Consider the following 25,000-nt stretch of genomic DNA (forward strand, 5'->3'; position numbering starts at 1 on the left):
TCTCTCTCTGTGTGTCTCTGTCTCTCTCTCTGTGTCTCTGTCTCTGTCTCTCTCTCTGTGTGTCTGTCTCTCTCTCTCTCTGTGTCTCTGTCTCTCTCTCTCTGTGTGTCTCTGTCTCTCTCTCTCTCTGTGTGTCTCTGTCTCTCTCTCTCTGTGTGTCTCTGTCTCTCTCTCTGTGTGTCTCTCTCTCTCTCTCTGTGTGTCTCTTTCTCTCTGTCTCTCTCTCTCTCTGTGTCTCTCTCTCTGTGTGTCTCTCTCTCTGTCTCTCTCTCTCTCTGTCTCTCTCTCTCTGTGTGTCTCTGTCTCTGTCTCTCTCTCTCTCTGTGTCTCTGTCTCTCTCTCTCTGTGTGTAACTGTCTCTCTCTCTCTGTGTCTCTCTCTCTGTGTCTCTGTCTCTGTGTCTGCTCTCTCTGTCTCTCTCTGTCTCTCTCTCTCTCTCTCTCTGTGTGTTTCTCTTGTGTCTCATCCTCTCTGTGTGTCTCTTTCTCTCTGAAACTCTCTCTGTGTCTCTGTCTCTCTCCATCTCCAGCTACTGGCTAGTGTCTCTCTCTCTCTCTGTGTCTGTCTCTCTCTCTCTCTCTGTCTCTGTCTCTCTCTCAAAGTCTCTGCTCTCTCTCTGTGAGTACCAATCTCTGTGTGAATCTAAATCTCTCCTCTCTGTGTCTCTGTCTCTCTCTCTCTGTGTGTCTCTGTCTCTCTCTCTCTGTGTACTCTCTGACAGCTCTCTCTCTGTGTCTCTGTCTCTACTCTCTCTGTGTCCTCTCTCTGTGAATACTCTGTCTACTCTCAAAGTCTCTGCTACTGTGTCTCTGTCTCTCTCTGAGTACCTACCAGCCTGAATTTAAAAATCTGTCTGTCTCTCTGGCTCTATCTGTTCTGTCTCTCTCTCTCTCTCTAAGTTCAGGAGTTGTCTCTGTCTCTCTCCTCTGACTGTCTCTCCTCTCTGTCTGTCTCTGTGACTGTCCTCTGTGTCTCTGACCCTCTCTCTGACTCTCTCTAGAGACTCTACCTCTGAAAGTCTCTGTCTCTCTCTCTCTCTAGAGACTTACTCCAGTAACAGACTCTCTCTCTAGTCTATCTACAGGCTGTCCAGGCCACTATGATCCTGTCCACAATTCTCTGCTAGGGTTTCTTTGTGTTCATCCTTCAGCTCTTCAGACTGAAACAAGGAGAGAGATTTGTCTTTACAGCCATCATCCAGCTACTGGCTAGTGAGTACCAATACTGGGAATACTAAATCTACCAATCAAAGACAGCTACTGGCTAGTGAGTACCAATACTGGGAATACTAAATCTACCAATCAAAGACAGCTACTGGCTAGTGAGTACCAATACTGGGAATACTAAATCTACCAATCAAAGACAGCTACTGGCTAGTGAGTACCAATACTGGGAATACTAAATCTACCAATCAAAGACAGCTACTGGCTAGTGAGTACCAATACTGGGAATACTAAATCTACCTATCAAAGACAGCTACTGGAAAGTGAGTACCAATACTGGGAATACTAAATCTACCAATCAAAGACAGCTACTGGCTAGTGAGTACCAATACTGGGAATACTAAATCTACCTATCAAAGACAGCTACTGGCTAGAAAGACCAACAGCTGGGAATACTAAATCTACCTCAAAGACTGCTACTGGCTAGTGAGTACCAATACTGGGAATACTAAATCTACCAATCAAAGACAGCTACTGAAAGCTAGTAGAGTACCTACAGCCTGAATTTAAAAAAGACTCTATTGTTATGGTAAGACAGCTCTTAGAGACTTACCCTGAAAGACCCTAAAGCTGACCCTGAAAGACCACCCTGAAAGACTGACCCTGAAAGACTCTGAAAGACTGACCCTGAAAGACTCACAGCTCTTAGAGACTTACCCTGAAAGACTCACAGCCTTAGAGACTTTACCCTGAAAGACTCACAGCTCTTAGAGACTAACCCTGAAAGACTCACAGCTCTTAGAGACTGACCCTGAAACTAACCCTGAAAGACTCACAGCTCTTAGAGACTAACCCTGAAAGACTGACAGCTCTTAGAGACTAACCCTGAAAGACTCACAGCTCTTAGAGACTAACCCTGAAAGACTCACAGCTCTTAGAGACTTACCCTGAAAGACTCACAGCTCTTAGACTGACCCAGAAAGACTCACAGCTCTTAGAGACTAACCCAGAAAGACTCACAGCTCTTAGAGACTTACCCAGAAAGACTCACAGCTCTTAGAGACTAACCCTGAAAGACTCACAGCTCTTAGAGACTAACCCTGAAAGACTCACAGCTCTTAGAGACTAACCCTGAAAGACTCACAGCTCTTAGAGACTTACCCTGAAAGACTCACAGCTCTTAGAGACTAACCCTGAAAGACTCACAGCTCTTAGAGACTAACCCTGAAAGACTCACAGCTCTTAGAGACTAACCCAGAAAGACTCACAGCTCTTAGAGACTGACCCTGAAAGACTCACAGCTCTTAGAGACTAACCCTGAAAGACTCACAGCTCTTAGAGACTTACCCTGAAAGACTCACAGCTCTTAGAGACTTACCCAGAAAGACTCACAGCTCTTAGAGACTTACCCTGAAAGACTCACAGCTCTTAGAGACTAACCCTGAAAGACTGACAGCTCTTAGAGACTTACCCAGAAAGACTCACAGCTCTTAGAGACTAACCCTGAAAGACTCACAGCTCTTAGACTTACCCTGAAAGACTCACAGCTCTTAGAGACTTACCCTGAAAGACTCACAGCTCTTAGAGACTAACCCTGAAAGACTCACAGCTCTTAGAGACTTACCCTGAAAGACTCACAGCTCTTAGAGACTAACCCTGAAAGACTCACAGCTCTTAGAGACTAACCCTGAAAGACTCACAGCTCTTAGAGACTAACCCTGAAAGACTCACAGCTCTTAGAGACTTAACCCAGAAAGACTCACAGCTCTTAGAGACTAACCCTGAAAGACTCACAGCTCTTAGAGACTTACCCTGAAAGACTCACAGCTCTTAGAGACTTACCCTGAAAGACTCACAGCTCTTAGAGACTTACCCTGAAAGACTCACAGCTCTTAGAGACTTACCCAGAAAGACTCACAGCTCTTAGAGACTTACCCAGAAAGACTCACAGCTCTTAGACTAACCCTGAAAGACTCACAGCTCTTAGAGACTTACCCAGAAAGACTCACAGCTCTTAGAGACTTACCCAGAAAGACTCACAGCTCTTAGAGACTACCCAGAAAGACTCACAGCTCTTAGAGACTAACCCTGAAAGACTGACAGCTCTTAGAGACTTACCCTGAAAGACTCACAGCTCTTAGAGACTAACCCTGAAAGACTCACAGCTCTTAGACTTACCCTGAAAGACTCACAGCTCTTAGAGACTGACCCAGAAAGACTCACAGCTCTTAGAGACTTACCCTGAAAGACTCACAGCTCTTAGAGACTTACCCAGAAAGACTCACAGCTCTTAGAGACTTACCCAGAAAGACTCACAGCTCTTAGAGACTTACCCTGAAAGACTCACAGCCGTAATCAATGCCAAAGTTCATTCTAACATGTATTGACTCAGGTATGAATTCTTATGTAAATGAGATTTCTGTATTTCATTTTCAATATATGTCTAAAAACACTTTCACTTTGTCATTATGGGGTATTGTGATGTCATTGTGGGGTATTGTGATGTCATTGTGGGGTATTGTGATGTCATTGTGGGGTATTGTGATGTCATTATGGGTTATTGTGATGTCATTATGGGGTGTTGTGTGTAGATGTTTGAGATAAAAAGTTTTAATTCATGTTGAATTCAGGCTGTGACACAACACAATGTGGAATAAGTCAAGGGGTGTGAATAATTTGTGAAGACTGTTTTAAACGTCCTGTCAGTTGGAATTCATCCCCCTTCCTATCCTAGTTGGAACCCCCCTCCTCCTCCCCCAGGCCAGTGTGTTTTCTGTTTGGAAGTTCGTACCCCTTCCTATCCGTTCCACCCCCTCCTCCTTCCCCCAGGCCAGTGTTCCTGTTTTAAACGTCCTGTAGTTGGAGGGTCCGACCCCCTTCCTATCCTAGTTCCTAACCCCTTCTCCTCCTCCCCCAGGCCAGTGTTCCTGTTTTAAACGTCCTGTCAGTTGGAGGGGTCCGACCCCCTTCCTATCCTAGTTCCTAACCCCCTCCTCCTCCCCCAGGCCAGTGTTCCTGTTTTAAACGTCCCGTCAGTTGGAGGGGTCCTGTATCCTACCCCCTTCCTATCCTAGTTCCTAACCCCCTCCTCCTCCTCCCCCAGGCCTGTGTGTGATGATCGGAGCGTCCATCTACACTGCAGAGAGGCAGGGTTTTACGGAGGAGTCTCTAAGGAAGGGAGGATATGGCTCATCCTACGTCCTGGCCTGGATCAGTTTCCCCATGACGGTCATCAGTGGACTCATGTATCTGGTGCTGAGGAAACGCAAATAAAAACACTCGTATCTCTACAAAGACACGAAACACAATGAAAACGTCAACTAAAACAACCTGCAAGGAGAGAAGTGTTCATTGTAACAGTCTATTAGCTAAACTCTAAACATGTTGTTAAGAGAGGCTGTTTTAAAAGACGTTTTCTCCATACTGTGTGGTTGGAATGAGACTGTGACATATCAGCCTGTTTTATTTGGGGTGGTGTTGGAGTTTCCATGGTGACGTCAATGTGGTAGATTTTAAATAAATAACGGACCAATAAATGGTGTATAGTTGAATTACATGATGAACGATGGTTAAGACTGAGCAGGACAACACTGCGTTCAGTTCTACTAGAGTAAACCGAGTGTAGAAGGTGGAATATGGAGGATTGTCTGCCGGCCCATCTGTCTGTCTGTCTGCCCTCACTGTCCCTGCCCTCCCACTGTCCGTCTGCCCTCCTCCCTGTCCATCTTTCCGTCTGCCCTCCTCCCTGTCCATCTGTCCGTCGGCCGGCCTGCCTCCCTCCCTGTCCGGCCTGCCTCCCTCCGGCCTGCCTCCCTCCCTCCCTCCCTGTCCGCCTGCCCTCCTCCCTCCCTGCCGGCCTGCCTGCCTCCCTCCCTCCCTCCCGGCCTGCCTCCCTCCCTCCCTCCCTCCCGGCCTGCCTCCCTCCCTCCCTGCCTGCCTGCCTCCCTCCCTCCCCTGCCTCCCGGCCTGCCTCCCTCCCTCCCTCCCTGCCCGGCCTGCCTCCCTGCCGGCCTGCCTCCCTCCCTCCCTGCCGGCCTGCCTCCCTCCCTGCTGGCCTGTCCGCCTCCCTCCCTCCCTGCCGGCCTCCTGCCTCCCTCCCTCGCTGCCCCTCCCTCCCTGCCGGCCTCCCCCCTCCCGGCCGGCCTGCCGCCTCCCCTCCCTCCCTGCCGGCCTGTCCGCCTCCCTCCCTGCCGGCCTGTCCGCCTGCCTGGCCTGCCTCCCTCCCTCCCTGCCGGCCTGTCCGCCTCCCTCCCTCCCCTCCCTGCCGGCCTGTCCCTCCCTCCCCTCCCTCCCTGCCGGCCTGTCCTCCCTCCCTCCCTCCCTGCCGGCCTGTCCTCCCTCCCTCCCTGCCGGCCTGTCCGCCTCCCTGCCTCCCGTCCTGCCTCCCTGTCCCCTCCCTCCCTGCCGGCCTGCCTCCCTGCCTGCCTGCCTCCTCCCTCCCTGCCGGCCTCCCTCCCTCCCTGCTGGCCTGTCCGCCTCCCTCCCCCCTGCCGGCCTCCGGCCTGCCTCCTGCCGGCCTCCCTGCCTCCCTGCCTCCCTCCCTCCCTCCCCCGGCCTCCCTGCCTGCCGGCCTCCCTGCCTCCCGGCCTGTCCGCCTCCCTCCCTGCTGGCCTGTCCGGCCTCCCTCCCTCCCTGCTGGCCTGTCAGTCTGCCTGTCCGCCTCCCTCCCTGGCCTGTCCATCTGTCCACTTGCTCTGTCTGATAAAGATGCTGAGGTTAATATCAGGACCACTAAAGAATAGGGGATAAGGACAGTCTGTTATCCACTATCTAACAGTCTGTTATAACAGGGTCTGACATTACATCAGTCTGTGTTATAAGTGGGTCTACATTACATCAGTCTGAGGGTCTACATTACAACCAGTCTGTGTTATAAGTGGGTCCCATTACATCAGTCTGTTATAACAGGGTCTATCAGTCTGTAACAGGGTCTACATTACATCAGTCTGTTATAACAGGGTCTACATTACATCAGTCTGGGTTATAGACATTACATCAGTCTGTTATAACAGGGTCTACAGTGGGTTATAGACAGTCTGTTATAACAGGGTCTATAGTGGGTTACATCAGTCTGTTATAACAGGGGTCTATCAGTTATGGGTCCCATTACATCAGTCTGTTATAACAGGGTCTACATTACATCAGTCTGTTATAACAGGGTCTCATTACATCAGTCTGTTATAACAGGGGTCTACATCAGTCTGTTATAACAGGGTCCCATTACATCAGTCTGTTATAACAGGGTCTACATTACATCAGTCTGTTATAACAGGGTCTACATTACATCAGTCTGTTATAACAGGGTCTATCAGTGGGTACATCAGTCTGTTATAACAGGGGTCTACATTACATCAGTCTGTTATAACAGGGTCTACATTACATCAGTCTGTTATAACAGGGTCTACATTACATCAGTCTGTTATAACAGGGGTCTACATCAGTTATAACAGGGTCCCATAGATCAGTCTGTTATAACAGGGTCTACATTACATCAGTCTGTTATAACAGGGTCTACATTACATCAGTCTGTTATAACAGGGTCTACATTACATCAGTCTGTTATAACAGGGTCTACATTACATCAGTCTGTGTTATAACAGGGTCTACATTACATCAGTCTGTGTTATAACAGGGTCTACATTACATCAGTCTGTGTTATAACATGGTCTACATTACACCAGTCTGTTATAACAGGGTCTACATTACATCAGTCTGTTATAACAGGGTCTACATTACATCAGTCTGTTATAACAGGGTCTACATTACATCAGTCTGTGTTATAACAGGGTCTACATTACATCAGTCTGTTATAACAGGGTCTACATTACATCAGTCTGTTATAACAGGGTCTACATTACATCAGTCTGTTATAACAGGGTCTACATTACATCAGTCTGTTATAACAGGGTCTACATTACATCAGTCTGTGTTATAACAGGGTCTACATTACATCAGTCTGTTATAACAGGGTCTACATTACATCAGTCTGTTATAACAGGGTCTACATTACATCAGTCTGTTATAACAGGGTCTACATTACATCAGTCTGTTATAACAGGGTCTACATTACATCAGTCTGTTATAACAGGGTCTACATTACATCAGTCTGTTATAACAGGGTCTACATTACATCAGTCTGTGTTATAACAGGGTCTACATTACATCAGTCTGTGTTATAACAGGGTCTACATTACATCAGTCTGTTATAACAGGGTCTACATTACATCAGTCTGTTATAACAGGGTCTACATTACATCAGTCTGTGTTATAACAGGGTCTACATTACATCAGTCTGTGTTATAACAGGGTCTACATTACATCAGTCTGTTATAACAGGGTCTACATTACATCAGTCTGTTATAACAGGGTCTACATTACATCAGTCTGTTATAACAGGGTCTACATTACATCAGTCTGTGTTATAACAGGGTCTACATTACATCAGTCTGTTATAACAGGGTCTACATTACATCAGTCTGTTATAACAGGGTCTACATTACATCAGTCTGTTATAACAGGGTCTACATTACATCAGTCTGTTATAACAGGGTCTACATTACATCAGTCTGTTATAACAGGGTCTACATTACATCAGTCTGTTATAACAGGGTCTACATTACATCAGTCTGTTATAACAGGGTCTACATTACATCAGTCTGTTATAACAGGGTCTACATTACATCAGTCTGTTATAACAGGGTCTACATTACATCAGTCTGTTATAACAGGGTCTACATTACATCAGTCTGTTATAACAGGGTCTACATTACATCAGTCTGTTATAACAGGGTCTACATTACATCAGTCTGTTATAACAGGGTCTACATTACATCAGTCTGTTATAACAGGGTCTACATTACATCAGTCTGTTATAACAGGGTCTACATTACATCAGTCTGTTATAACAGGGTCTACATTACATCAGTCTGTTATAACAGGGTCTACATTACATCAGTCTGTTATAACAGGGTCTACATTACATCAGTCTGTTATAACAGGGTCTACATTACATCAGTCTGTTATAACAGGGTCTACATTACATCAGTCTGTTATAACAGGGTCTACATTACATCAGTCTGTTATAACAGGGTCTACATTACATCAGTCTGTTATAACAGGGTCTACATTACATCAGTCTGTTATAACAGGGTCTACATTACATCAGTCTGTTATAACAGGGTCTACATTACATCAGTCTGTTATAACAGGGTCTACATTACATCAGTCTGTGTTATAACAGGGTCTACATTACATCAGTCTGTTATAACAGGGTCTACATTACATCAGTCTGTGTTATAACAGGGTCTACATTACATCAGTCTGTGTTATAACAGGGTCTACATTACATCAGTCTGTTATAACAGGGTCTACATTACATCAGTCTGTTATAACAGGGTCTACATTACATCAGTCTGTTATAACAGGGTCTACATTACATCAGTCTGTTATAACAGGGTCTACATTACATCAGTCTGTTATAACAGGGTCTACATTACATCAGTCTGTTATAACAGGGTCTACATTACATCAGTCTGTTATAACAGGGTCTACATTACATCAGTCTGTTATAACAGGCTCTACATTACATCAGTCTGTTATAACAGGGTCAGTCTGTTATAACACATTACATCAGTCTGTTATAACAGGGTCTACATTACATCAGTCTGTTATAACAGGGTCTACATTACATCAGTCTGTTATAACAGGGTCTACATTACATCAGTCTGTTATAACAGGGTCTACATTACATCAGTCTGTTATAACAGGGTCTACATTAGTCATCAGTCTGTTATAACAGGGTCTACATTACATCAGTCTGTGTTATAACAGGGTCTACATTACATCAGTCTGTTATAACATGGTCTACATTACATTCTGTTATAACAGATTCTACATTACATCATTCTATAACATTCTACATTACATCAGTCTGTTATAGAGGGTCTATTTGATTCTATAGCATTCTGTTATAACAGATTCTATTAGCATTCAGTTTGTTATAATTAGTCTACATTCATCAGTCTGTGTTATAACAGGGTCTACATTAGATCAGTCTGTTATAACAGGGTCTACATTACATCAGTCTGTTATAACATTCATTACATCAGTTGTTATAACATTCTATAGCATCAGTCTGTTATAACAGGGTCTACATTACATCAGTTTGTTCTTAGGGTCTACATTCACCAGTCTTGATAACAGGGTCTATAGCATCAGTCTGTTATAACAGGGTCTATTAGATCAGTCTATTTATAACAGGGTCTCATTTCAGTCTGTTATTGATTCTAAAGCACTAGATTAATTTAGATTAGATTCTATAGCATTCTATTTGATTCTATAGCATTCAAGCATTGATTTATTAGATTCTATAGCATTCTATTTGATTGTGGATTAGCATTCATTTATTAGATTCTATTAGATTCTATTTGATTCTATAGCATTCAATTTGATTCTATTAGCATTCTATTTGATTCTATTTGATTCTATAGCATTCTATTTGATTCTATAGCATTCTATTTGATTCTATTAGATTAGATTTTATAGCATTCATTTAGATTAGATTCTAAAGCATTCTATTTGATTCTATTAGATTAGATTCTATAGCATTCTATTTGATTCTATTAGATTAGATTTTATAGCATTCATTTAGATTAGATTCTATAGCATTCTATTTGATTCTATTAGATTCTATAGCATTCTATTTGATTCTATTAGATTCTATAGCATTCTATTAGATTCTATAGCATTCTATTTGATTCTATTAGATTAGATTCTATAGCATTCTATTCTACCCCAACGGCAGCTTCTGTTTGGCTTTGTTGTTTCCATAGAGACAGAGCCCCCCCTGGGCTCATCATGGGAGTTATGAGATGTATATTATATTAAAGTGACGTCTTGTCCCCACTGATCATTGGTCCTGGTAACTGTATAGGTCAATGTCTGCGTCCCCCATTCTGCACCCTAAATCCCCAAAGTGTACACTTTGTCGCATGGATTTAACAAAAATGGTGTTCAGCCAATACATACAGCAATCCTATGCGAAGTGTGCAAGTGCACACTTGTGGAAAAGGGTGTAGACTCGGGACACAAAAGCCTAGAGCCTAGGGATGAAAGTGCTAGTTGATTTTGACGTGAAAGAGACTGGTGTTTCTGGGGATCTGGCGCCACCTGCTGGTGAACCACAGCTCAGTGCCTGTTTTCATAAAGCGTCTCAGTGTATGGGGTGCTGATCTAGGATCAGTTTGGCTTATTCCAATCATGATGAATAATATGAAAATGTCCAGGGGGACACCTGATCCTAGATCAGGACAGAGAGACGTTAAAAAAAATTATATATAGGTGTAGATACTCTACTACTACAAAGAGTCTGGTAACTCCACAGTCCTGGAGAGTCTCTTTTCAAAGGGTCTGGTAACTCCACAGTCCTGGAGAGAGATGGTCTCTATTCAAAGGGTCTGGTAACTCCACAGTCCTGGAGAGAGATGGTCTCTATTCAAAGGGTCTGGTAACTCCACAGTCCTGGAGAGAGATGGTCTCTATTCAAAGGGTCTGGTAACTCCACAGTCCTGGAGAGAGATGGTCTCTATTCAAAGGGTCTGGTAACTCCACAGTCCTGGAGAGTCTCTATTCAAAGGGTCTGGTAACTCCACAGTCCTGGAGAGTCTCTATTCAAAGGGTCTGGTAACTCCACAGTCCTGGAGAGTCTCTATTCAAAGGGTCTGGTAACTCCACAGTCCTGGAGAGTCTCTATTCAAAGGGTCTGGTAACTCCACAGTCCTGGAGAGTCTCTATTCAAAGGGTCTGGTAACTCCACAGTCTTGGAGAGTCTCTATTCAAAGGGTCTGGTAACTCCACAGTCCTGGAGAGAGATGGTCTCTATTCAAAGGGTCTGGTAACTCCACAGTCCTGGAGAGTCTCTATTCAAAGGGTCTGGTAACTCCACAGTCTTGGAGGAAAATCAGGTGTGTTTGTGCTGGGCTGGGACAAAAGCCTGCACAGTCAGAGGCTCTGTAGACGTGGGCCATACAGACAAACCTTTCCATATCATGAAAGACACTCAAGGACAAGTTAGGAAACATATTTTATTATACAATGGTGGTTAAAATGTGAACAAGACAGTTATGAAATATCATCTGGTAGTCATGACAACATCACTAACAGAGTTGACTCAACTAGGACAGATACACTAACAGAGTTGACTCAACTAGGACAGATATACTAACAGAGTTGACTCAACTAGGACAGATACACTAACAGAGTTGACTCAACTAGGACAGATACACTAACAGAGTTGACTCAACTAGGACAGATACACTAACAGAGTTGACTTAACTAGGACAGATATACTAACAGAGTTGACATCACTAACAGAGTTGACTCAACTAGGACAGATATACTAACAGAGTTGACTCAACTAGGACAGACAGATACTAACATCACTAACAGATATACTAACAGAGTTGACTCAACTAGGACAGATACACTAACAGAGTTGACTCAACTAGGACAGATATCACTAACAGAGTTGACTCAACTAGGACAGATATACTAACATCACTAACAGAGTTGACTCAACTAGGACAGATATGACTCAACTAGGATCACTAACAGAGTTGACTCAACTAGGACAGATATACTAACATCACTAACAGAGTTGACTCAACTAGGACAGATATACTAACATCACTAACAGAGTTGACTCAACTAGGACAGATACACTAACAGAGTTGACTCAACTAGGACAGATATACTAACAGAGTTGACTCAACTAGGACAGATAACATCACTAACAGAGTTGACTCAACTAGGACAGATACTAGGACAGATCTAACAGAGTTGACTCAACTAGGACAGATATACATCACTAACAGAGTTGACTCAACTAGGACAGATATACTAACAACAGAGTTGACTCAACTAGGACAGATACACTAACAGAGTTGACTCAACTAGGACAGATATACTAACAGAGTTGACTCAACTAGGACAGATATACTAACAGAGTTGACTTGACTAACAGAGTTGACTCAACTAGGACAGATACTCAACTAGGACAGATAACTAACAGAGTTGACTCAACTAGGACAGATATACTAACAGAGTTGACTCAACTAGGACAGATATACTAACAGAGTTGACTCAACTAGGACAGATATACTAACAGAGTTGACTCAACTAGGACAGATACACTAACAGAGTTGACTCAACTAGGACAGATATACTAACAGAGTTGACTCAACTAGGACAGATACACTAACAGAGTTGACTCAACTAGGACAGATATACTAACAGAGTTGACTCAACTAGGACAGATATACTAACAGAGTTGACTCAACTACTAACAGAGTTGACTCAACTAGGACAGATATACTAACAGAGTTGAACACAGTTGACTCAACTAGGACAGATATACTTACATCACTAACAGAGTTGACTCAACTAGGACAGATATCACTAACAGAGTTGACTCAACTAGGACAGATATCACTAACAGAGTTGACTCAACTAGGACAGATATCACTAACAGAGTTGACTCAACTAGGACAGATACACTAACAGAGTTGACTCAACTAGGACAGATATACTAACAGAGTTGACTCAACTAGGACAGATATACTAACAGAGTTGACTCAACTAGGACAGATATACTAACAGAGTTGACTCAACTAGGACAGATACACTAACAGAGTTGACTCAACTAGGACAGATATAGTTAACAGAGTTGACTCAACTAGGACAGATACAGATACACTAACAGAGTTGACTCAACTAGGACAGATACACTAACAGAGTTGACTCAACTAGGACAGAGTATAACAGAGTTGACTCAACTAGGACAGATATACTAACAGAGTTGACTCAACTAGGACAGATACACTAACAGAGTTGACTCAACTAGGAACAGAGTTGACTCAACTAGGACAGATAACATCACTAACAGAGTTGACTCAACTAGGACAGATATAACAGAGTTGACTCAACTAGGACAGATATACTAACAGAGTTGACTCAACTAGGACAGAGTAACAGAGTTGACTCAACTAGGACAGATATACTAACAGAGTTGACTCAACTAGGACAGATACTAACAGAGTTGACTCAACTAGGACAGATACACTAACAGAGTTGACTCAACTAGGACAGATATGACTCAACTAACAGAGTTGACTCAACTAGGACAGATATACTAACAGAGTTGACTCAACTAGACAGACAGATACTCAACTAGGACACTAACAGAGTTGACTCAACTAGGACAGATATACAGATATACTAACAGAGTTGACTCAACTAGGACAGATATACTAACAGAGTTGACTCAACTAGGACAGATACACTAACAGAGTTGACTCAACTAGGACAGACTAACAGAGTTGACTCAACTAGGACAGACACTAACAGAGTTGACTCAACTAGGACAGATACACTAACAGAGTTGACTCAACTAGGACAGATATACTAACAGAGTTGACTCAACTAGGACAGATATACTAACAGAGTTGACTCAACTAGGACAGATATACTAACATCACTAACTAGACAGATTGACTCAACTAGGACAGATATACTAACAGAGTTGACTAACAGAGTTGACTCAACTAGGACAGATATACTAACAGAGTTGACTCAACTAGGACAGATATACTAACAGAGTTGACTCAACTAGGACAGACAGAGTTGACTCAACTAGGACAGATATACTAACAGAGTTGACTCAACTAGGACAGATATACTAACAGAGTTGACTCAACTAGGACAGATATATAACAGAGTTGACTCAACTAGGACAGATACACTAACAGAGTTGACTCAACTAGGACAGATATACTAACAGAGTTGACTCAACTAGGACAGATATATTAACAGAGTTGACTCAACTAGGACAGATATACTAACAGAGTTGACTCAACTAGGACAGATACACTAACAGAGTTGACTCAACTAGGACAGATATACTAACAGAGTTGACTCAACTAGTTGGACAGATATACTAACAGAGTTGACTCAACTAGGACAGATATACTAACAGAGTTGACTCAACTAGGACAGATACATTAACAGAGTTGACTCAACAGACAGTTGACTCAACTAGGACAGATATACTAACAGAGTTGACTCAACTAGGACAGATATACTAACAGAGTTGACTCAACTAGGACAGATACACTAACAGAGTTGACTCAACTAGGACAGATACACTAACAGAGTTGACTCAACTAGGACAGATATACTAACAGAGTTGACTCAACTAGGACAGATATACTAACAGAGTTGACTCAACTAGGACAGATACACTAACAGAGTTGACTCAACTAGGACAGATACACTAACAGAGTTGACTCAACTAGGACAGATACACTAACAGAGTTGACTCAACTAGGACAGATACACTAACAGAGTTGACTCAACTAGGACAGATACACTAACAGAGTTGACACAGATAACAGAGTTGACTCAACTAGGACAGATATACTAACAGAGTTGACTCAACTAGGACAGATACACTAACAGAGTTGACTCAACTAGGACAGATATACTAACAGAGTTGACTCAACTAGGACAGATATACTAACAGAGTTGACTCAACTAGGACAGATACACTAACAGAGTTGACTCAACTAGGACAGATACACTAACAGAGTTGACTCAACTAGGACAGATACACTAACAGAGTTGACTCAACTAGGACAGATACACTAACAGAGTTGACTCAACTAGGACAGATACACTAACAGAGTTGACTCAACTAGGACAGATATACTAACAGAGTTGACTCAACTAGGACAGATATACTAACAGAGTTGACTCAACTAGGACAGATACACTAACAGAGTTGACTCAACTAGGACAGATACACTAACAGAGTTGACTCAACTAGGACAGATACACTAACAGAGTTGACTCAACTAGGCCAGATATACTAACAGAGTTGACTCAACTAGGCCAGACGCTGGTTCCGGGTTTCAGAGATTAAAGACGAGTGATTAAACATGCGTAAAACGGACCGACACCAGGTTGGTTACCGCGGTGACGAAGGACGAATCACCAGCCAGTCTACCTTTCCTGCCTGCTGTAAACCCCGTCCTCCTCGTCAGCCTAATATTTCAGGTTAGCTAGGTGAAGTCTCTATGTCGTTCACTATGTCTACGTTCAGGTTAGTTCCTCACTAATTAGTGACCTTAAAATCATCAAATCAAGTACAAGGGCGGAGTGAACCCCCCACCCACAGACGCTCAGCCCCCCACAGACGCTCAGTCCCCCCCACCCACAGACGCTCAGTCCCCCCTTCCCCAGACGCTCAGTCCCCCCCCTTCCCCAGACGCTCAGCCCCCCCCACCCACAGACGCTCAGTCCCCCCCTTCCCCAGACGCTCAGCCCCCCTTCCCCAGACGCTCAGCCCCCCTTCCCCAGACGCTCAGCCCCCTTCCCCAGACGCTCAGCCCCCCTTCCCCAGACGCTCCGCCCCACCCCCAGACGCTCAGCCCCCCCCCCCCCGACTCTCCGCCCCCCACCCCCAGACGCTCAGCCCCCCACCCCCGACTCTCCGCCCCCCCTCCCCCAGACGCTCAGCCCCCCGTGGGATGAGTTGGGACATGCGTCGCTGAGTATCTTTCATCGGATCGGAAATGCTAATAGGCAATGCTAATAGGCAATGCTAATAGGCAATGCTAATAGGCAATGCTAATAGGCAATGCTAATAGGCAATGCTAATAGGCAATGCTAATAGGCAATGCTATTGAAAAAACACAACAACTAAAAATAATTTTTATTCGCCTCCTTCTGTTCCTCTTTAGATGGTAGCACAGAGAATTCCCGGAGTCTAGCAGGTCACTAGATCTCAGTGACCTTTCAACTCTCACCTCTGGAGGGAGTGAGGGGGAGAAAGTGACCTTCGATCTAGACGACCAGAACTCCCCGCCACGTCTCTATGCCAGGAGGACAGTCTGTACGTCGCTGTACGGTCCGTAGCGACCATACCGGTCCTTGCCCACTACGATGACGTAGGTGGTACCCGATTGGTACTTGGTTACCGTGACAGCCATGGGCAGGGCCAGGGCCTTGACCACACCCACATTCCTCCAGGACGGGGAGACGCTGCTGCTATGACTCTCCTGAGCGATGTAGATACTGGAGGGAGGAGAGAGAGGAGGGGGAGGAGGAGAGAGAGGGAGGGGGGAGAGAGAGGAGGGGGGGGGAGAGAGAGGGGGGGGAGGAGAGAGAGGGAGGGGGGGGAGGAGAGAGAAGGAGGGGGGGAGGAGAGAGAAGGAGGGGGGGGGAGAGAGAGAAGGAGGGGGGGGGAGAGAGAAGGAGGGGGGAGGAGGAGAAGGAGGGGGAGGGAGGAGAGGGGGGGAGGGAGGAGAGAGGAGGAGGAGGGGGAGGAGAGAGAAGGAGGGGGAGGAGGAGAGGAGGGGGAGGAGGAGAGAGGGGGAGGGGGGGGGAGAGAGAGAGAGGGAGGGGGAGGAGGGGAGGAGAGAGAGAAGGAGGGAGGAGGAGAGAGAAGGAGGGGGGGAGGAGAGAGGGGAGGGGGGGAGAGAGAGAAGGAGGGGGAGGGAGAGAGAGGAGGGGGAGGGGGGAGAGGAGAGAGAGGAGGGGGAGGGGGGAGGAGAGAGAGAGGAGGGGGGGGGAGGGAGAGAGAAGGAGGGGGGAGGAGAGAGGGGAGGGGGGAGAGGGAGGGGGGAGGGGAGAGAGGGAGGGGGAGGAGAGAGAGGAGGGGGGAGAGAGGGAGGGGGGAGAGAGAGAGGGAGGAGGGAGGAGGAGAGAGAAGGAGGGGGGGGGAGGAGGGAGGGAGAGAGGGAGGGAGGAGAGAGGAGGGGGGGAGGAGGGAGGGGGAGGAGAGAGAAGGGGGGAGGGAGAGAGAGAGGAGGGGGAGGAGAGAGAAGGAGAGAGGGGGGGAGGAGAGAGGAGAGAGAGGAGGGGGAGGGAGGAGAGAGAGGGGGGAGGGAGGGGGGGGAGAGAGGGGGAGGAGAGAGGGGGAGGAGAGAGAGAGAGGGAGGGGGGGAGGGAGAAGGGAGGAGAGAGAGGAGGGGGAGGAGAGGGGGGGGGGGAGGAGAGAGAAGGAGGGGGGGAGGAGGGGGGGGGAGAGAGAAGGAGGGGGAGGAGAGAGAAGGAGGGGGGAGAGAGAGAGAGGGAGGAGGGGGGGGAGGAGAGAGAAGGAGGGGGGGGGGGAGAGAGAGGAGGGGGGGAGGGGGAGGGAGGGGGGAGAGAGAGGGAGGGAGGAGAGAGGGAGGGGGAGGGAGGAGAGAGAGGGGGAGGAGAGAGAAGGAGGGGGGGAGAGAGAGAGGGAGGGGGAGGAGAGAGAGAAGGAGGGGGAGGGGGAGAGAGAAGGAGGGGTAGAGGGGGGGGAGGGGGGGAGGAGAGAGAGGGAGGGGGAGGGGGGGAGAGAGAGGAGGGGGAGAGAGAGGGAGGGGGGGAGAGAGAGGGGGAGGAGAGAGAAGGAGGGGGAGGAGAGAGAGGGAGGGGGGGAGGAGAGAGAGAAGGAGGGGGAGGAGAGAGAGAAGGAGGGGGGGAGGAGAGAGAAGGAGGGGGGAGGAGAGAGAAGGAGGGGGAGAGAGAGGGAGGGGGAGGAGAGAGAGGGGGGGGAGAGAGAGGAGAGGGAGGAGAGGGAGGGGGAGGGAGGGGAAGGGGGAGGAGAGAGAGGGAGGGGGAGAGGAGAGAGAGGGAGGGGGAGGGAGAGGGAGGAGAGAGGGAGGGGGAGAGAGAGGGAGGGGGGGGAGGGGGAGAGGGAGGGAGGGAGGAGAGAGGGAGGGGGAGGGAGGAGAGAGAGGGAGGGGGGGGGAGGAGAGAGAGGGGGGGGGGGGGAGGGAGGAGGAGAGGGGAGGGGGAGGTAGAGGGGGAGGAGAGAGAAGGAGGGGGGAGGGGGAGGAGAGAGAGGGAGGGAGGGGAGGATAGAGGGAGGGAGAGGAGGGGGCGGAGGAGAGAGAAGGAGGGGGGAGAGAGGGAGGGGGAGGAGAGAGAAGGAGGGGGAGAGAGGGGGGGGGAGGAGAGAGAAGGAGGGGGAGGGAGGAGAGAGAGGGAGGAGGGAGAGAGAGGGAGGGGGGAGAGAGAGGGGGAGGAGAGAGAGGGAGGGGGGAGAGGGGGGAGGAGAGAGAAGGAGGGGGGGGAGGAGAGAGAAGGAGGGGGAGGGAAGAGAGAGGGGAGGAGAGAGAGGGAAGAGGAGAGAGGGAGGAGAGGGAGGAGAGAGAGGGAAGAGAGGGATTTGATCAGTTGATTTGAAAGTTTGACAAATTGCACACATCCCATTCACATCCGCACACACCTGTAACTAGAGCCGGGTCGCTCCGTGTCTGGACCTGTAACTAGAGGGAGAGCCGGGTCGCTCCGTGTGTCTGGACCTGTAAGGGAGAGCCGGGTCGCTCCGTGTGTCTGGACCTGTAACTAGAGCCGGGAGAGCTCCGTGTGTCTGGACCTGTAACTAGAGCCGGGAGAGGGAGGGCTCCGTGTACCTGTAAGAGGGAGAGCCGGGTCGCTCCGAGTGTCTGTACCTGTAAGAGAGAGCCGGGAGAGCTCCGTGTGTCTGGACCTGTAACTAGAGACGGGTGGCTCCGTGTACCTGTAAGGGAGAGAGCCGGGTCGCTCCGTGTACCTGTAGCCGGGGGTGGAGAGAGCCGGGTCGCTCCGTGTGTCTGTAGAGAGGGGCACTCAGAGAGAGCTGGGTCGCTCCGAGGTACCTGTAAGGGAGAGCCGGGTCGCTCCGTGTGTCTGGACCTGTAACTAGAGCCGGGTCGCTCCGTGAGTGTCTGTAGAGGGAGGGAGAGCCGGGTCGCTCCGTGTGTCTGGACCTGTAACTAGAGCCGGGTCGCTCCGTGTGTCTGGACCTGTAAGGGAGGGAGAGCCGGGTCGCTCCGTGTGTCTGTAACTAGAGCCGGGTCGCTCCGTGTGTCTGGACCTGTAACTAGAGCCGGGTCGCCGGGTACCTGTAACTAGAGCCGGGTCGCTCCGTGTACCTGTAACTAGAGCCGGGTCGCCTCCGTGTACCTGTAACTAGAGCCGGGTCGCTCCGTGTGTCTGTACCTGTAACTAGAGCCGGGTCGCTCCGTGTGTCTGGACCTGTAACTAGAGCCGGGTCGCTCCGTGTGTCTGTAACTAGAGCCGGGTCGCTCCGTGTGTCTGGACCTGTAACTAGAGCCGGGTCGCTCCGTGTGTCTGGACCTGTAACTAGAGCCGGGTCGCTCCGTGTGTCTGTAACTAGAGCCGGGTCGCTCCGTGTGTCTGGACCTGTAACTAGAGCCGGGTCGCTCCGTGTACCTGTAACTAGAGCCGGGTCGCTCCGTGTACCTGTAACTAGAGCCGGGTCGCTCCGTGTGTCTGTACCTGTAACTAGAGCCGGGTCGCTCCGTGTGTCTGGACCTGTAACTAGAGCCGGGTCGCTCCGTGTGTCTGTAACTAGAGCCGGGTCGCTCCGTGTGTCTGTAACTAGAGCCGGGTCGCTCCGTGTGTCTGTAACTAGAGCCGGGTCGCTCCGTGTGTCTGTAACTAGAGCCGGGTCGCTCCGTGTGTCTGTAACTAGAGCCGGTCGCTCCGTGTGTCTGTAACTAGAGCCGGGTCGCTCCGTGTGTCTGTATCTGGAGCCGGGTCGCTCCGTGTGTCTGTAACTGGAGCCGGGTCGCTCCGTGTGTCTGTACCTGTAACTAGAGCCGGGTCGCTCCGTGTGTCTGTAACTAGAGCCGGGTCGCTCCGTGTGTCTGTAACTAGAGCCGGGTCGCTCCGTGTGTCTGTAACTAGAGCCGGGTCGCTCCGTGTGTCTGTAACTAGAGCCGGGTCGCTCCGTGTGTCTGTAACTAGAGCCGGGTCGCTCCGTGTGTTTGTAACTAGAGCCGGGTCGCTCCGTGTGTCTGTAACTAGAGCCGGGTCGCTCCGTGTGTCTGTAACTAGAGCCGGGTCGCTCCGTGTGTCTGTAACTAGAGCCGGCTCGCTCCGTGTGTCTGTAACTAGAGCCGGCTCGCTCCGTGTGTCTGTAACTAGAGCCGGCTCGCTCCGTGTGTCTGTAACTAGAGCCGGTTCGCTCCGTGTGTCTGTAACTAGAGCCGGCTCGCTCCGTGTGTCTGTAACTAGAGCCGGGTCTGTAACTAGAGCCGGGTCGCTCCGTGTGTCTGTAACTAGAGCCGGGTCGCTCCGTGTGTCTGTAACTAGAGCCGGGTCGCTCCGTGTGTCTGTAACTAGAGCCGGGTCGCTCCGTGTGTCTGTAACTAGAGCCGGGTCGCTCCGTGTGTCTGTAACTAGAGCCGGGTCGCTCCGTGTGTCTGTAACTAGAGCCGGGTCGCTCCGTGTACCTGTAACTAGAGCCGGGTCGCTCCGTGTGTCTGTAACTAGAGCCGGGTCGCTCCGTGTGTCTGTAACTAGAGCCGGGTCGCTCCGTGTGTCTGTAACTAGAGCCGGGTCGCTCCGTGTGTCTGTACCTGTAACTGTCCATGCCGGGCGCCGCGGGGTCTTCCTCAGTGACCCTCCAGTGGATGACCAGACACGGGGCAGGGTTTCGGATACGGGCCAGGTGCACAAGGGGCTTCTGGGGGATGGAGTAGGAGGCCGCCTCGAGGGGGAGGGAGGAAGGGAAAGGGGTCGGGGGGAGAGGAGGGAGATGGGACAGCAGCTCACTCTGCGACGGAGGAACACGAAGAGGGACTAGAGGACACGGGGACTCCTCGGTCTTCACGGTGGTTTCCATCTTCACCGTGCCCTCCGTTTTAACTGGCGATGTGGCTGGCAGGCTGGTCACCGGTACGGCAGACGCCTCGACCTTCTACACACACAAGGGAAGGGAGAGGTTACATGGTTTGATACTGAGAGAGAAAGACAAGAAAATAACGACTTTCAGAAGACTAGACTAATGTTGCTGGATAATACCCACTAATAACTACTAATAACCACTAATAACTACTAATAACCACTAATACCCACTAATAACTACTAATAACCACTAATACCCACTAATACCCAGAATACCCACTAATAACCACTAATAACTACTAATAACCACTAATAAACACTAATAACTACTAATAACTACTAATAACCACAAATAACTACTAATAACCACTAATAACTACTAATAACCACTAATAACCACTAATACCCACAAATAACCACTAATAACCACTAATAACCACTAATACCTACTAATAACTACTAATACCTACTAATAACTACTAATACCTACTAATAACTACTAATACCTACTAATAACTACTAATACCTACTAATAACTACTAATACCTACTAATAACTACTAATACCCACTAATAACTACTAATAACCACTAATAACTACTAATAACTACTAATAACCACTAATAACCACTAATAACCACTAATAACTACTAATACCCACTAATAACTACTAATAACCACTAATAACTACTAATAACCACTAATAACTACTAATAACCACTAATAACTACTAATAACCACTAATAACCACTAATAACTACGAATAACCACTAATAACCACTAATACCCACTAATAACTACTAATAACTACTAATAACCACTAATAACCACTAATAACTACTAATAACCACTAATAACCACTAATAACTACTAATAACCACTAATAACCACTAATAACTACTAATAACCACTAATAACTACTAATAACTACTAATAACCACTAATAACCACTAATAACTACTAATAACTACTAATAACTACTAATAACCACTAATAACCACTAATAACCACTAATAACTACTAATAACTACTAATAACCACTAATAACTACTAATAACTACTAATAACAACTAATAACCACTAATAACCACTAATAACTACTAATAACTACTAATAACCGTGCCCTCCGTTTTAACCGATGTGGCCACTAATAACCACTAATAACTACTAATAACCACTAATAACTACTAATAACTACTAATAACCACTAATAACCACTAATAACCACTAATAACTACTAATAACCACTAATAACCACTAATAACCACTAATAACCACTAATAACCACTAATAACTACTAATAACCACTAATAACTACTAATAACTACTAATAACCACTAATAACCACTAATAACTACTAATAACTACTAATAACCACTAATAACCACTAATAACCACTAATAACTACTAATAACTACTAATAACCACTAATAACCACTAATAACCACTAATAACCACTAATAACCACTAATACCCACTAATAACCACTAATAACCACTAATAACTACTAATAACTACTAATAACCACTAATAACTACTAATAACTACTAATAACCACTAATAACTACTAATAACTACTAATAACAACTAATAACAACTAATGACAACTAATGACAACTAATGACAACTAATACCCACTAATAACCACTAATAACCACTAATAACTACTAATAACCAGTAATAACTACTAATAACAACTAATACCCACTAATAACTACTAATAACAACTAATACCCACTAATAACCACTAATAAACACTAATAACTACTAATACCCACTAATACCCACTAATAACTACTAATAACCACTAATAACCCACTAATAACCACTAATAACCACTAATAACCACTAATAACCACTAATAACCACTAATAACCACTAATAACTACTAATAACCACTAATAACTACTAATAACCACTAATAACCACTAATAACTACTAATACCCACTAATACCCACTAATACCCACTAATACCCACTAATAACTACTAATAACCACTAATAACAACTAATAACCACTAATAACCACTAATAACTACTAATAACCACTAATAACCACTAATAACCACTAATAACTACTAATACCCACTAATACCCACTAATAACCACTAATAACTACTAATAACCACTAATAACTACTAATAACCACTAATAACCACTAATAACCACTAATAACCACTAATACCCACTAATAACCACTAATAACCACTAATAACCACTAATAAACACTAATAACCACTAATAACCATTAATACCCACTAATACCCACTAATAACTACTAATAACCACTAATACCCACTAATAACCACTAATAACCACTAATAACCACTAATAACTCCTTTATAATGCAGTGGTCAGAGTGTAGCAGAAACCTACCGGTACTTGAGGAGAGAGGAAGAGGAGAACGGGAGGAAGAGGAGAAAGAGGTGGAGGAGAGGTAGGAGGAAGAGGTCAGAGTGTAGCAGAAACCTACCGGTACTTGAGAAGAGAGGAAGAGGAGAACGAGATGGAGGAGGAGAGGTAGGAGGAAGAGGAGAACGGGAGGAAGAGGAGAAAGAGGTGGAGGAGAGGTAGGAGGAAGAGGTCAGAGTGTAGCAGAAACCTACCGGTACTTGAGAAGAGAGGAAGAGGAGAACGAGATGGAGGAGGAGAGGTAGGAGGAAGAGGAGAACGGGGGGAAGAGGAGAATGGGAGGAAGAAGAGGAGAGGTAGGAGGAAGATGAGGAGAGGTAGGAGGAAGAGGAGAAGTGGTAAGAGGAGCGGTAGGAGGAAGAGGAGGAGAGGTAAGAGGAGAGGTAGGAGGAAGAGGAGGAGAGGTAAGAGGAGAACGAGATGGAGGAGGAGCGGTAGGAGGAAGAGGAGGAGTGGTAAGAGGAGCGGTAGGAGGAAGAGGAGGAGAGGTAAGAGGAGAGGTAGGAGGAAGAGGAGGAGAGGTAAGAGGAGAACGAGATGGAGGAGGAGCGGTAGGAGGAAGAGGAGGAGTGGTAAGAGGAGGAGGATGGAAGAGTGGTAAGAGGAGTGGTAGGAGGAAGAGGAGGAGGTAAGAGGAGCAGTAGGAGGAAGAGGAGGAGAGGTAGGAGGAAGAGGAGGAGAGGTAGGAGGAAGAGGAGAACGAGATGGAGGAGGAGGAGTGGTAAGAGGAGCGGTAGGAGGAAGAGGAGGAGTGGTAAGAGGAGCGGTAGGAGGAAGAGGAGGAGAGGTAAGAGGAGAACGAGATGGAGGAGGAGCGGTAGGAGGAAGAGGAGGAGTGGTAAGAGGAGGCGGATGGTAGGAGGAAGAGGAGGAGAGGTAAGAGGAGCGGTAGGAGGAAGAGGAGGAGTGTTAAGAGGAGAACGAGGAGGAGGAGGAGCGGTAGGAGGAAGAGGAGGAGAGGTAAGAGGAGAACGAGATGGAGGAGGAGAGGTAAGAGGAGCGGTAGGAGGAAGAGGAGGAGTGGTAGGAGGAAGAGGAGGAGGAGAGGTAAGAGGAGCGGTAGGAGGAAGAGGAGGAGGAGAGGTAAGAGGAGCGGTAGGAGGAAGAGGAGGAGGAGAGGTAAGAGGAGCGGTAGGAGGAAGAGGAGGAGGAGAGGTAAGAGGAGCGGTAGGAGGAAGAGGAGGAGGAGAGGTAAGAGGAGCGGTAGGAGGAAGAGGAGAGGTAAGAGGAGCGGTAGGAGGAAGAGGAGGAGGAGAGGTAAGAGGAGCGGTAGGAGGAAGAGGAGGAGGAGAGGTAAGAGGAGCGGTAGGAGGAAGAGGAGGAGGAGAGGTAAGAGGAGGAGAGGTAAGAGGAGGAGGAGGAAGAGGAGGAGGAGAGGTAAGAGGAGGAGAGGTAAGAGGAGAGGTAGGAGGAAGAGGAGGAGAGGTAAGAGGAGGAGAGGTAAGAGGAGCGGTAGGAGGAAGAGGAGGAGAGGTAAGAGGAAGAAGAGGAGAGGTAAGAGGAGCGGTAGGAGGAAGAGGAGTAGAGGTAGGAGGAAGAGGAGGAGTGGTAGGAGGAAGAGGAGGAGAGGTAAGAGGAGCGGTAGGAGGAAGAGGAGGAGAGGTAAGAGGAGAACGAGATGGAGGAGGAGCGGTAGGAGGAAGAGGAGGAGTGGTAAGAGGAGCGGTAGGAGGAAGAGGAGGAGAGGTAAGAGGAGCGGTAGGAGGAAGAGGAGGAGAGGTAAGAGGAGAACGAGATGGAGGAGGAGCGGTAGGAGGAAGA

The 25,000-nt window shown here is 47.3% G+C and overlaps 1 protein-coding gene and 1 pseudogene across 1 annotated transcript in view; one reads left to right on the top strand and one right to left on the bottom strand.

The window, feature by feature from the left end:
- Window positions 1-4,836, top strand: part of LOC127923783 (epithelial membrane protein 2-like) — a 21,179-nt pseudogene extending 16,343 nt beyond the window's left edge.
- A 10,903-nt stretch (window positions 4,837-15,739) lies between these two features.
- The window catches only part of atf7ip2 (activating transcription factor 7 interacting protein 2), a 14,950-nt gene continuing 5,689 nt past the window's right edge, over window positions 15,740-25,000 (bottom strand). The window contains exons 5-6 of the mRNA XM_052507830.1: window positions 20,561-20,901; window positions 15,740-16,292 (exon numbers count right to left, since the gene is read on the bottom strand). Of these exons, the coding sequence (XP_052363790.1) occupies window positions 16,091-16,292; window positions 20,561-20,901 (543 nt within the window). The 3' untranslated portion in view covers window positions 15,740-16,090. The remainder of the gene's footprint in view (window positions 16,293-20,560; window positions 20,902-25,000) is intronic.

Source organism: Oncorhynchus keta, unplaced genomic scaffold (assembly GCF_023373465.1).
Source record: "Oncorhynchus keta strain PuntledgeMale-10-30-2019 unplaced genomic scaffold, Oket_V2 Un_contig_3250_pilon_pilon, whole genome shotgun sequence".
NCBI classification, from domain to species: Eukaryota; Metazoa; Chordata; class Actinopteri; order Salmoniformes; family Salmonidae; genus Oncorhynchus; species Oncorhynchus keta.